Source organism: Alosa alosa, chromosome 4, assembly GCF_017589495.1.
Source record: "Alosa alosa isolate M-15738 ecotype Scorff River chromosome 4, AALO_Geno_1.1, whole genome shotgun sequence".
NCBI lineage: Eukaryota > Metazoa > Chordata > Actinopteri > Clupeiformes > Clupeidae > Alosa > Alosa alosa.
The window spans coordinates 17,802,237-17,817,028 of record NC_063192.1 but is presented as its reverse complement, the minus strand read 5'-3'; the positions used below and the strand labels follow the sequence as shown (position 1 = coordinate 17,817,028).

The window sequence follows — 14,792 nt, the reverse complement described above, 5'->3', positions numbered from 1 at the left end:
GAGAATGTTTACGATGTCAAAATGCACCAACTCCGTGTTACATGCAAGGATGATCATGCAGCATCGTCTAACTTGAACGTTTAGGCCTACTCTAATTAATTGGGAACGCATCTTGAGTGCGCACTATAGCGCGGGAATGGTGCCAAAAACCTCCCTTCCTACCATCAGGTGGATCCATCAAACGTCATGTCAAACGACTACCAGCACAGTTCATTGCTTTATCATGCAACAACATATGTGTAGCTACCTCTCCGGAGGTTTTGTTTTTGGTGCATTTTGTCTGTTTGTCTAAAATCTAAGACAGTAGAAAATTCAGTTTAAAGACTTAATTAAATTAAAAACATAATTTTCTACTGTCTTAGATTTTAGTTTCACATTGCAAGTAACGCTTAACATGACCAATAGGGCTACAAATTGTGGTTACTGTCAATAGCATATTGCGAGTAGGCCTAGTTGTGAACCATAGGAACTTTAATCGTAGCCTATAGCCAAATTAAATAAATGCAAATTTATGATAAGCCTGTCAGTTCGACTGGCGACCCACAGTTGGATAAGCAGGTTCCCCCGAACAGTCTGCATTGCTACACTGAGGGCTTCACTGTCTGCTGATGTTTTGCTCAAAGGTCCAGGCGGTCCACATATAGCCTTCATGCCATTTCAGCTGAAAACACTTTTCATTTGTTAGCCTACTTATAAACGTATCTTTATTAGTGTCAACATTACAGTATTTAGGCTATGTTAATCTCAAGCCACTCTAAGAAATGGCCGTAGGTCTACTTTTACAGTACAGCACAGGAACATCTATTCAAATTGCAGTCCGAGGGATATTGTCCATAAAACGTTGTTAAACTTAACCTATAGGCTAGGATACATAATCACATATTTGGAGATTTGAAGTGGGCTCATATGCTTCCATAACATATTGATGTAAGAAAGAGAAAATGTGGTAGGCCAGCCTATGGCATTTCTCATATCTCGCAGATAAATGGTTATAGTCCTGTTTTGCCGATGGTTAATACGCATAATAGTTTAAGCAACAATAGCAATAGCTTGTCACTAATAACGACACAAATAGACTAATGAATGTTCATTTAATGACGTTTCAACATTGTACAGTGTTCCTACATGTATTCATGTTCCAACACAAGCCTACATGTATCCATCATGTTCCAACAGAACAAGTACATGTTGCAACAATTCTGGGCACGTGTTGGATACGTGTAAGTTCATGTAGGTATATGTAGGCTGCTTATAAAAAGGCAATTATTCTGATACGTGTAAGTAAGGCAGGTGGTATGATGTTCGGTTGGTTGATCAGATGGACGGTCGGAAGGTTTTAGGCACGATTCCCGCGCCATAGCGCACCAGAGAAAGCGATAGACTCGCAGGTTCCAGGTGTCATTGTTGATATCCCATTTTAATGTACGAAACTTATAACTGCTTGTACAACTTAATATTATGCATAGTATTGTTAATATTGTGTTATCAATGTGGCACGTAGACAAACATGTCTACAGTTTATGGATTAGCCTTATATCTTACAAGAGCTGGTGATAGGCTTTTATGAGAAAGCGTAGACTGAGCGACCTCTTAAAATGACAATAATGCACCATACAAGTTCAACAGCATAAAATTAGCAGCATTTTTTAATATTTATAACTGTATAATTTATAATATATAAGGTTTATATAAGGTTTTATTTTTTTTTTAAACATTTTTTGGGGGGTGGGGATTTACACAAATGTGGCAACCCTAGGGGTGGGACATAATTGTATATTTAAAATCTGTAATCTTACCCTAACATCAGGAACACAACAAAGTTTGGTTGCACTTATTGAGATGGAGCCGACGGACGGAGACACTGTTTGTATGTTTATCACAAAGCGGATGACGTCTAGTCCCTCTCTAGACCTCCGATTCGAGTTTTCGTTTTATCAGTAGCCTAGAAGATTTAGTAGCAAGATACAGCTGCTCAGACTGCGTTGACCGGACACAAATCAGAACATCGTCGCTCGAGAAGAATGTCGACGATTGAAAGAGTTTTAGCTACATAATATCTCTGTTGGTTTGTCGAAAACTACAACATTATACATATTTGAATCGGTGAAAATGGTATCGTGTCGAGTTTGAGAGGTTTTCGAGCATGCGGTTTAGTAGGAGGATGTGAGTAGGATCCAGCACATCTGGAGATGGAAATCTCTACGTGACTGTTAGAGACTATTCAACGTAGGCTACTTGGGATATTGTGAATCAAAAGACTTGTTATTAGCCTACTTCTATGGGAGATAAGCGGTGCTCTGGCAAAATTGCTGATGTAAAACGGTTCCATAAAGAGTTGGATGTGAACTGACTTGTTGCTGCTACGGGAAACCCAGGTAAAACCAGGTGTTTTAATCAGCTTACTTTTCATGATAAAGACTAGATAGACTAGTAGGCTATCCAAAGTCAAACTCTTAAAGACTCTTTTTTATGTTCTCTTGGGCATTCTGTAGGCTATTCGCTTCTTCTCCATGTTGGTGTTATTTGAATATCACTTCAGAATAGGCTACGCTCTCTGGAATTTGTGAATAAGGCTTCAGAACCAATGTATTTTCATAACAAATTCCTTAAACTACCATCAGAAATTTCAACAGTGAATAGAACATAGGCCTATTTACATTCCAACTCCGGAATGTTATTATCCTCTAAACTCAGGTGAGTCATCTGAGATCACTATCTCAACTTTTATAAACCACCAAATAAGCAGAGTGAAAAGTAGATAGATGTGTTCAGTGTGGGCTTTTAGAAAAAGCTTCATGTTGCCATGTCATATTCTTGTATCTATTAAGTCTGAAAGAGGCAAAGGCCATTGGAAATAGACAAATATTTTTGTTTGAGAAGGAATGAGTTGGCCTACAGAAGAGAACTGTATCCTAGGCATATTTAAACATGATTTCACATTAGTTTCTTCCTTGAGAAATAGCTCTGGGTGTTATTGTAGACAAGACTAGAACTGGCTTTTCAGAATATTCCCCACCACCAATTGTCAGTGAGTCATGTCTATGTTTTTTTGATTCTTGAAGACCATAACAGAGGTACTGTAACTGTCAAGGGAAGATAGTTTCAATGTCGTAGTTATATTTTTATTCTTACTGCAAATAACTTGCCATGGTAATATTGTCAGCATTAAACCATTTTGAAGAAAAAAATGACCAAATCTTTGTCCACTGCAAATACCATCTGAATAAAGTAAGGAAAAGTTGTCATTGTGATGAAATCATAGCAGGCTGAGTTAAGCTCAACATGGTCTGTTTCAGCACTGCAACTCTGCAAACTGTAGGATTGAGAAAGATGGAACCTATTATAATATGGTGGGTGGTAGTTTTAGCACAAATGGAATTTTATTTTTCCATGACAGAAATATTCTACCACAGATGTAATCAAACATATAAACTCTAAGACTTATCATTTGCATCATAAATCTCATTTTTGACTAACCATACCCATTCACATAGTTTTGCCAAAGAGTCATTGCAACATTTGTCAGTAGTTAATCAGTAATGCAACTCAGATTCATCTTCCCACGGATCATAGACAGGAAACACGTGAAGAAGGTGTCAGTCTTATTCTCACAGAAGAAGGCAGATCACGAAGGCAGTTTAAAGCAGAGAGGAAGTTAACTCTCGAAAACTGAAGCTATGAGTTCGAGTAGACTTAAGAACTCTATCCTGCTGTTTGGGGAGGTTTGCATTCTCTCGTCTCAATCTGATTTACTGGGGCGACTGGGGGGAAATCACAGACAGTTATGTAGCTCCATGGAGACTAGCTTAACTCCAACGGGATGACACTGTGTTTATGTCCAGTGTCTTCTGGGTGGCTCGCAAATTACACACTACCAGTATACAAATTTCATCAGACCCCTGGAGAATGAATGACTCTTAACTGTAAACATCTGTAAAAAGTCACAGTGCAATTGTTATATGCTTCCTTGAAGCAAGAGTGTTGGCCATTCCCATGAATGTCTTTCTATCAGTCAGTCCTGGTGAAATGTATTTCTTGACTGTGGACAGGTTTGTGCTGTCAGAATCTTGATGGAGATATGCATTCTTTCTCATTCACTACATTGACCCAAATATGTCAAATGTTTAGGTCATCATGAGAAATAACTTGATTGGCAACAGAAAAGTATAGTAAATCTGATGTCTATCCTTAAAGCAACACCAAAGAACTTTCCCTCTGATGCACGCACGTTATTTGTTTATCCAGCATCGGCTTTGCAAATAACGATGTCCACAGACAAGGTAGAGTATGTTGCATGATTTATGAAAGTACGATGCATTGCGACATCAGATGCAAGTCAAATTTGTTTCTTATGTCTCATTCCATCAAACTACAGATCCGCTACCCGATCTGGCAATTTACATAGTGCGGTTATAGCCGATATGGGCCGCGAAGCGAATGCAGAAGTGCCGTTCACCCTGTTACGAGTTGATGAACCACTGAAACAATTTTGGAAACATTATTTTAAGGTACAAAAAACTCTTTGGTGTTGCTTTAACAATTAAATCCCAAAACAATAAAATATTGTAATAGGTATACAAAGGTTTTGGGTCTGGCATTCTGTAGGATCAAATGAAGAGAAATGGCAGAGGCTTCATAGCCATACTTTAATGCACACTATTTGGTGAACACAGTGATCCAAGTCAGTTTTTCTGTCACCTGGAATCAACTTTTTAATAGCATATAAATATCAGGCCAACTGTTTCATCAAAGTATTGGCATCATTACTATTTTCTGTGAGAAAAAGACCTCCATTAAAAAAGAGATTTGTCTCAGTGTCATCACAGAGCCTGGGAATGAGCGTCCTCCTACAGGAAACATAATACAGGAAAGGCCTGGGCTCTGACATCCATTTAAAAGCATGCCACAATAACTGCTGGGGCATCTCAGAAAAATGTCACGACTGCTGGTAATAATTAAAAACAGAGTTGATAAACTTGAAATCAGAAACCTTCTATATCAGAGAGTAGGGTTAAAGCAACAAGCTACAAAAGTGTACACAGATCTGAAATTAAATAAACCCCCAAGCTTTTGACTTTTGACCTTCCGAAACATCAAGTATTATGAGTGTGTCATGTCTGTGAGAACTTAAGCTGGCCAGGAACTCTGGCATCTGTGCAGTGCATTGCAAGAGGACACAAAAAGGGACTCAAAATGGCACTCAAATCAGTCCTCCTCCACCCTGTACACAGTGTTATGATGGAGCTCTGAAGAGGCAGCCAGTTAAAGAAAAATGTAACTGGAATCTCTTTTGGCTCTAATGATATGGTTCACAACACTTCCCTGATTTTGTTTTTGATTATGCAGATATATACATATTTTAGCCAGCACAAATATTTCAAACACAAATACAAGACCGAAGCTTGGCCCAAAACCCCCACCTCTCCTGCCCCCAACAACAAACAAGTAGTACACACACACACACACTCTCAGCCATATTGCGTGCGTGACCTGGTATATCCCAGTCCTAACAAATGAGCTGCCCCAAGTTCCCGGCTGGCGTGCTGGGTGCGGCCTCTCAATGGCAGGAAGCATAGCCATCAATATTTACTCTGCGTGCAGAGCAGCCATAGAGGCTCCAGGCCGCCCTGAACAGCCAGTCCCGCTCTCCCCCTCTCCTTCCTCCCTCCCCCCCTCTCTCTCTCCCTCCCTCCCTCCCTCCCACCGGGGCTGGCTGCAATTAAGGGGCAGCCAGACTGACTGGACGCAGTCCTACGGCTGTTGTTCTCTGAGCTCACGACTTCCTCTGCTATGGGTACAGAGGCAGTGCGCCGCGGTGGCCATTATTTCCACTGGGGAAGAGGCGCTCCCCGCAAAGATGTCTAGTCAGCCATTCAGCTAGCGCTGCTGTCGCCATAGATGGGGAACTTCTATAAGTGAAGTTTGGTGTGAACTGATGACAGATAGAGAGAGAGTGGAAAAAAACAGAAAGCTGACGACAAGATGAAAGTGGTGCATGAAAAATTAGGTTTGATCACAAGGGCCAAAGGTCACAGTATATTTTTACCCTCTGTTTCACAGAAATGGGGGAAGTCACCATACTCAAGGCCCTGCTTGCCACAGCTTGGCTACTATGTGTTCCTGCAGGTAAGACTCAGGCACACCACAAACCGCCATCACCACATTTCTATTCTGCATGTGTGTTTGTGTGTGCATGCGTCAGTGTAAATCAGATGCAGATGTGAGGATTTGTACTGTGCAGTAGCAAGACAATGAAAAGGAGGAAGTGAGAGCCTTCCTGCTGTGCTTGCCACTTCAAGCCTACAGGCTGTGACCCAGCCGGCTAGACCTGTGTGTGGCGTGAACTCCCCCAAAGACAACTCTCAGTGGCCTGTAGCTCTGTATCCTTAATGCCTCTGTCCTATTCTCTATGTGTCGATCAGAAAGGCGGTCAGATCCCCATGGGAGTAATTCTTGATAAGAAGTGTGAAAATGACAATACAATTGGGTCTTGTTTAATGTCTGCATACAGTGATTAACTGAATGGATAGATAGCATGTTTAGTAACAACAGAAGAGATGTGCCTCTGGCTATGACTCATTAGTTTCTTCTTTGTTGTGCAGATCAGATAACAGATTACTCATCCACAGAGGAAGGTAAGAGTTAAGACAGTGTTTGGGATGTTTGTTAGGACAAGTGTTTAACTCGTGTCTTAACAAACATGTCAAACATGTCCATAGAGATTACCCATTACATGTGAATAGCTATGTGTCTTACAGAAGTTACATGTGCATAGCATGCTAACAGAAGGTCCACCTCCCCCACCCCCACTTTACTCCTTTACTCTCTCAGTGGCTGGCTCCAGTCGCTTGGTGACGTGTGCGTGCGAAAACCGTCCAAACTGCCCTGGCACTTGCTCTGGCCATTGGTGCTTCTTCACCGTGGTCCACGGTGCCCAGTCCAGGGGCTGCTTCGAGCAGGCGCAGTACGAGACCTGCCGCACAGCGCGCATCCCAGGCCTGCACATCTCCTGCTGCAACAACAAGGACCTGTGCAATGAGGACCTCACCGAGCCCAAAGTACCAGGTCAGGGACACGGCCTTTCAACATACAGTTAGGAACAAGATTATTCATACCCCTGGCAAATATTCATTTAATGTTGATTTTCTCTTGACCAATATATTTGTTCTGGCTGAAAATGACAAATTATATATAATAATAATTTTGGACATGCCATTTTTCATAAATATTTTTTAAAAAGATGAAAATGCTTCTTTCTTGGATTCCATGTTTCTACCACATTGTCTTACAACCTTTAGCCGTGTGGCTGTGTCATTTTCAGTCAGAACAAACATATTGGTCAAGAGAAAAGCAACATTAAATCAATATTTGCCAGGGGTATGAATAATTTAGCCCCTAACTGTACCTGTTTGCACCACAGACAGAGCCTAACATTGTGCGAGATAGCAGAGAGGCACCGTAGCAATGTGGCTTGATCTATCTTTACCACCATCTCTGAAAGTATTGTTGGTAGGGCAGCAAGAAATACCTCAGCTGGAAAATAGAAATAGCTTAATCTGCTGAACACCAAAATAACTTTCATGTGCAACAGCAAAGCTCAGTTAGGAACACACAAAATATAAAGTTAGATATCTGTATCAGTCTATATTAGTCCTGTGCAACAGCAAAGCTCAGTTAGGAACACACAAAATATAAAGTTAGATATCTGTATCAGTCTATATTAGTCCTGTGCAACAGCAAAGCTCAGTTAGGAACACACAAAATATAAAGTTAGATATCTGTATCAGTCTATATTAGTCCTGAGGTACCCTCAATATAACTACTTGAAGCCCTAACTAGGGCAAACCACTGCCACAGTCCTGCACACTATGCACTGTCTTTAGTTTTTAATTATTTGGAACAAACTGATCAGAGAAGAGCAGCCAATGCAGGGTGAGTATAGCACCTCATACCAAACGTTGCTTTTGAAACATCAGAGGGTAAAGACTGCCTAGTTTAGGTTTAGGTGTTAATTATGATAATACCTGGCTTTTAGCCCCTCACACCACAGCTTGTTTACATAAACAGGAATAAACTAGGAGGAAAACACATGTATTGGTTATCTATATCTGTGACCGTCATTGTACAAAGCAGCAGTAAAGAATGTAAGGCGGTTGCTGCCATCTAGTGGTCATTGTTAATCCACTGAGGGGCAGGAACGTTTCACATATGAATGACTCATAGTGAAGATCATTTTGTTAGCTAAATATACTATAGCATTTAAAAGTTTTTACTTAAAGTATACTTCAAAAGTGTACATATAAGTCTATTTTCATATCTGTGTGTGTGTGTGTGTGTGTGTGTGTGTGTGTGTGTGTGTGTGTGGTTGTGACTGTTTGTGTTTGTTTTCTTGCACGTACTGTATATGCCGTGTGTAGAGGTGAAGCCACCGGCTAGTGAGACAGGTCCAGACAGCGTGATCATGCTGGTGGCCGTGCCTCTGCTGCTGCTGCTGATCGTCGCCATGGCCACGTGTGCCCTGGTGCTGTGGCTGCGCTCCCGCAAGCCCCACTACAGACTCGCCAAGGACGACGACGACGCCACCATGATGAAGATCCATGCAGGAGCTGACCCCAACTACGGGGTAAGGTCTGCCCCTCAGGGCTGCTAAGCTCAGAGCTGTCAGGCCAGGCTGGGCAAAGGACACAGCTGTTGACATTCCACCTACATAATTTCTTGTTAGGGATGGAATCCCATTAAAGGAAAATTCCGGTTTTTAGCACTTTAAGGCCCTTTTAGTAGTAGTAGTAGAGTAGCCTACTACAGTATGCCTGTTGGCAGCCACCCTGAGCCGTCAAAGGCGATTCAAAACGAGTCAGAAAGGTCGAGACAGGACCAATCGTCAAAATTTCGGTGTCCACCACTCTAGTTCATCCAAAACAAACCAGAAAAGGGACTCAAAGTGCTGAATACCGGAATTTTCCTTTAACATTCCACTTGTCTGACCTGCACTCTGTGCATCCAAAGAGGTTTTACATGTTCATTAAACTGGATGCTCTAGCATAGCAGAGTATCCACATTGCACTGAAACATTGCTGTCAAACCCCTTGCTTGCCTTGATTACCAAATCGAACAAAGTATAATATTTGTAGTGTATGCAGGAAATGTTTTAATATTTAGTAAGAGCTTATGTTGAAAGTAATGCTAAGTGCACATGGACATGCTGAAGAGGATGCACCTTGTGTTTTGCGCAGGACATTTTTGATGAGTTCTGCACCTCTGGCAGTGGGACAGGGCTGCCTTATCTGGTGCAGAGAACGATGGCTCGACAGATTTCACTTGTGGAGTGTGTCGGTAAGAGCATGCTCTGCTCCCCTTGTGCTCATCGTTTGTAGTAATACAGCAGTACATCACTGATTTAGTCAAAGTTTGTATCACAGTATCTCACTGCTGTGTGTGTGTGTGTCTGTGTGTGTGCGCGCGCACAGGTAAAGGCCGTTATGGAGAAGTGTGGAGAGGCACGTGGACGGGTGAGAGTGTGGCTGTAAAGATCTTCTCCTCTCGGGACGAGCAGTCCTGGTTCCGTGAGACTGAGATCTACAACACTGTTCAGCTCAGACATGACAACATCCTGGGTGAGATGAGTCCCCCAGTGACCTCTTGTTGCTCTTAATAGAGTTTATATTCCATAGATTGTAAAGATGTAATGCTCGGAATAATAGCATGTGTTTGTAGGATATTAACTCTTTTAAGGGATGCATCCTTCTTTTCCAAAATGTGTTTATGTTATACAGATAGAGTTTTCAATGTGTTCCTGGTTCCTTTTTAGACCACCATATTGTTGTGTGGAGGGTGGATTAACTTGTTTTAGAATGGTTGGATGTTAGGGCTTTTTGTGCTTTTCTGGGCAGCAGGTGTAGTCCACCTGACTCCCTCTGCGTCTCTACCGCTAGGCTTTATTGCGTCAGACATGACGTCCAAGAACTCCAGCACGCAGCTGTGGCTGATCACACACTTCCACGAGCTGGGCTCGCTCTACGACTTCCTGCAGTACAGCAGCCTGGACCCCGAGGGCTGCCTGCGCATGTGCCTGTCTGTGGCCAGTGGCCTGGTGCACCTGCACACCGAGATCCTCAGCACGCAGGGCAAGCCGGCCATCGCCCACCGAGACCTCAAGAGCCGCAACATCCTGGTCAAGAGGAACGGACAGTGCTGCATCGCCGACCTGGGTCAGTCCAGCAGCATGTTTGGGTGTCTGTTTGCAGGAGAGCAGAAGCACCACAGACCACATCAACATGTTTATGAGCTGGCTATGTCAACACTAATCCTATATAGACAAGACAAATAAATGTCTATACAGTAAGCCCATGGCACACCCCACTTATTTTCCTTAAGGATACATTTAATTAGGCCTTTAGATGAGTAGGTGAGTTTCATGCAGCATTTTTGTTTGTTTAGTTTTGTCTAGTTGCTTACAAAGTACTTATAATGTAGGCACTCCTATCCTCTATAGTATTGACAGATGCAGTGGTAATTCCTAGCTAATGTCTCCTCTGCACTGTAGCTTAAATGTTATTCTATTGCTGTAAGTCACTTAGTAGTCAGATAAATTAATGTAAATGTAAATGTTGTTTGTTGTAGGCCTGGCCGTCATACACTCTCAGAACAATGACTACCTGGACGTGGGCAACAACCCTCGCGTGGGCACCAAGCGCTACATGGCGCCAGAGGTGCTGGATGAGAGCATCCGCGTGGAAGTCTTCGAGTCTTACAAGCAGACGGACATTTGGGCCCTCGGCCTGGTGCTGTGGGAGATCACCCGCCGGACCGTCGTGAATGGTAATGGCCTGTCCAGTGGGGAAATTGAGCTGTCGAGAGTGGCTATAAATTGAAGTCATTTATGAGCTCTTGGCTAGATTAATCAACCCCCCCAAAGAGTTTCTAGCCTGTAAATTCTTTAACAGTGACAGTTTCATAATGATTCAGTTAGTCATACCAGAATGAACTGACTGGGCTTTACAGATTCCGGTGATAAGTACTTTCTTATATTTAGGCTATGTTTAGATGGAAACGATCTGAAGAGAAAACGCAAAAGTGGCGTTACATTCTCACTTTTTATCCCGCGTTGACGCAGAAGCATGTTGAGCCCTTTAGACGAGCATTTTTTGGGGGAAATCTGCGTGCACACGGTGATGCAAAAGTGTGTGAAATTCAATGTAGTATGCATGCCAGGCGGCTAGGTGGTAGTGTGAAGCACCACCAAGAACACCACCAAGTGCAGACTTTTGCGTTTTTACCCTTTAGACGGGAACGCGAGCGTTTTTACCCTTTAGACAGGAACGCGAGCGTTTTTAAGATTTCCACTCTGGATGGTGGTTTCACCACTTTTTTGCGTTTTTAAGCCCCAAAAATGCTGTCGCCGTCTAAACGAAAGGCACATCGGATAAAATATTTTGTTTTCACCCGCGAGCATTGTCGTGTAAACAGGGCCTTATTATCAGCTATGGAAAATGTGTGTATTGGGTACTTTTGAGAATTCACCCAATCAGACATTACGCACTTGAAAGATTATGAATTTGCGTCTAGAATAATGTCCGTTTTGTGCGTCGATCTGGCAAACCATGTTGCACAAACTTGTCGTCGTTCAACAAACTCTCCTAGTCTCCCTGCCTCCCTCTCTCTCTCTCTCTGTCTGACTGTGTCTGTTATCCTCTCACATGATTAGCAGTGCAGTAATTATAAACACTGTTATCTGGTGTCAGCACTCTCTCCCTCATACAATCCAGATGCTCAGTCATACGAACACTCAGACCGCCACGGAATCACAGTGCCCTTACAATGTAATACACTCTCCAGGGATCCGCTATCAGACCTCACTCTTTATTTTCTTTCTTCTCTTCTCTTTCTTTCTATCCCTTTTTTTTTCATTCATACATATTGCCTGAGGCGCTCATATTCACTCTTAATCTTTAAGCTATGTCTGGAAACGTTGTCCTTTTGGGCTGGCGAAATTCGAGCATCTTACGTATTTAATTCCAATGTAATCAGAATGTAGATATTGTCCCACTCCCTGTTCCCCCTTCTCCCCTAAGGCTTGAGCTGCGGCTGGCTGCTGTCCATCATGCCTCCCACGGCATCAATCCTCCTGCCAACCTCCCCCATTTCACTACCCCATCTGATAGATACAGTTTTTAGTCATGGCATTCAGTCTTGCTACACCTTCATATTTGGCATGGGTGTCGCAAGAGAGCCCCCCCCCCCCTTCCTAAAGTACTGATCAGTGGGTTATTTTGTGGTTATTCTAGGAATTGTGGAGGAGTACCGTCCTCCCTTCTTTGACGTGGTGCCCTCGGATCCCAGCTTTGAGGAGATGAGAAAAGTTGTGTGTGTGGACCAGTATAGGCCAAGTCTGCACAACAGGCTGTGTTCCCATCCGGTAAGAGAGACACACACAGTCTCCCACACACGCGCGCGCGCGCGCACATACTCTCTCTCTCTCTCTCTCTCTCTCTCTCTCTCTCTCTCTCTCACACACACACACACACACACACACACACACACACATACACACACACATACACACATACACACATACATACACATACACACATACATACACACACAAACACACACACACACACACAAACACACACACACAGACACGTATAAATACACTGTTGTATAAAACACCATGGGCTTGCTGTGTTTAAACACCTCAGCAGGAATCCCTGAGAGACTGTTGTTGCTGCTGCTATCCAGGTCACTTCTGTCATCTGGTCTCAGCGTCGATGTAATTTACAGATTGTCTTGATATTCTCTCTCTGCCAGATCCTGTCCACCATAGCAAAGGTCATGAAAGAGTGCTGGTTCCAGAGCCCCCCAGCGCGTTTGACAGCTCTCCGTGTGCGCAAGACCCTGTCCAAACTGGACCAGGACGCAGACCAGAGCACAGAAAAGCTCAAACAGGACGTCTGAACAACAACCACCACAGGAAGACACAGGAATCGACCCAAGCGTGGAAATCAAAGTTTTATATATATATACTGTATATTTGCTGTTTCCTCTGCAAGAGCTGCCATGCTTTTTCCTTGTGATCTTTCTTGAGATGGCCTCGCCTAATGTGCCTTTTGAGACGGTTTCTACGCTTCAGCCCATGACATCACTGTCCAGTCTCGTGCTCTATGGCCAAGGCCGCCTCTTAAGATTTCCTGCCATTCAGAGCCTTTGACCACTGTTTTGGACTCAACTGAGACGGACTTCAGGCCCCGCTGGTGCTTTTCTCTGCGCGCTTGTGTTTTCTTTTTTTTGTACAGGAATGTAATCCAGGATTTAGTGACTGTGTCGTAAAAGCCCGTCAAGCGTGACAGGCGAGCAACAGAGCAGACGCTGGACAACTAACGAGGGGAAAGTGAATGCACGTCAGTGCGGCATTTCAGTCCACAGTTCTTGGTGTCCTGCTCATTTTTCAAGGCTTTTGTTTTGCCAGGATGTGCATGTCATTCTGGCTTCCCTCAAACATTTCCGCAAATTCCTTAAGGATTTTCCTGTCATTCCTGAAGGAGGTATTTCGTTCCAAATAGCTGGGCAGGGTGGGAGCCATATTTCCCATTCCGTGTCAGTGTGTTTAATTGTATGGATGGAGATGTATTGATTCGACTCTTCCTGGAAGCCCACTGCATCAACCACATGCACGATGCACGTTCCCATTAAGACACCACTTCCTTTATTATTTCAACACCATTTGCCATTGCACATGTGCCAATAGTGATCACATCAGTATCTTCAGCTCTTAAGCTTGCCATTTAATACTTTTGTATGATATACATTTTTATCAACAAGATTTTTGTAATCATCATCAAGGATATCCATAGGCTACAATTTTTTGAAGTATAAAACAATAATATTATATCTATAACAGGACATGGTGATAAATTTAAAAAAGGAAATAAAGAAACACTATGCAATCATGGTCATTCTTTTAGAAGTCATGTTTTTCAAAAAGCAATTGTAGGTTTAGGTGGCTGTTTACTGTAGATTGGTTGCCTTATAATCATTCTTATCCTGTGACTTACTTGTACCTAGATTTGTTATCCACTAGGGGGCAGCAATTCATATATTGTCTGCTCCAAGGCGGTCTAACACCTCATAACTTCTTGTGTGCACATAACACTTGTGGTGATCTGCAACACATATTGTTCTGTTTATGTGAAACATGTTTCATTCAATTAACTGAATAACTGTTGTGCTTTGATCATATGCAAACATATACACATATGGATCTATTGCTATTTTGACAGCAGTCTGTGATAAAGTTAGTTTACTTGTAGCTATCTGAAGACATGGCCCTAATCCTGCAATATCTGCAATTCACTGTGGTGCGACAGGATTTCACAGACACAAAATGTAACCTATCTTTCATAATCATGTTTCATTCAGACCTATGCTTTTGTCTGTGAACGACTTTTATTTTACTCTTCTGCAAAGAAGGTTTAATTGCCCATTCATGTACAGACCCTGGCAAAAATAAAAATGAAGATGACAAGAGTGTTTCAATATCAGATTACTCATTCTGACCTTATACACAACGGCTGTAAAACATATCCTAGTATCAATTCTTTAACTATTTTTAGAATACATACAACTTGAGCTGAAGACAAGTAATCAAATCGAACATTTTATTTTGTATTGACGTTTTAAAATCCAGAAAAATGTATATCTGACTGTAGGTGAACTGACAGTTATACACAGATCCTTTTGTTCGAGGGCCAGTGGATCCTATAGGCCAAGAATAGGACAGTCATTGATTTGTGTCT

General features: G+C 42.5%; 1 protein-coding gene across 1 annotated transcript; it reads left to right on the top strand.

The window, feature by feature from the left end:
• Positions 1 to 1,821: 1,821 nt before the first annotated feature.
• acvrl1 (activin A receptor like type 1) lies at positions 1,822 to 14,521 on the top strand. The gene is made up of 11 exons (XM_048241484.1): positions 1,822 to 2,375; positions 6,061 to 6,126; positions 6,603 to 6,635; positions 6,832 to 7,065; positions 8,418 to 8,623; positions 9,234 to 9,333; positions 9,468 to 9,614; positions 9,933 to 10,208; positions 10,621 to 10,818; positions 12,285 to 12,415; positions 12,808 to 14,521. Exons 2-11 carry the CDS (start codon positions 6,063 to 6,065, stop codon positions 12,952 to 12,954), a joined length of 1,536 nt encoding a protein of 511 aa, XP_048097441.1. The 5' UTR covers positions 1,822 to 2,375; positions 6,061 to 6,062; the 3' UTR covers positions 12,955 to 14,521.
• The last annotated feature ends 271 nt before the right edge of the window (positions 14,522 to 14,792 follow it).

Bases quoted from the DNA above. Each gene is read 5' to 3' on its own strand.
- acvrl1 (XM_048241484.1), top strand. From the start codon at position 6,063: ATGGGGGAAGTCACCATACTCAAGGCCCTGCTTGCCACAGCTTGGCTA. The intron at 6,636-6,831 runs GTAAGAGTTAAG...TTACTCTCTCAG, and splicing joins TTACTCATCCACAGAGGAAG to TGGCTGGCTCCAGTCGCTTG. The intron at 8,624-9,233 runs GTAAGGTCTGCC...TGTTTTGCGCAG, and splicing joins GAGCTGACCCCAACTACGGG to GACATTTTTGATGAGTTCTG.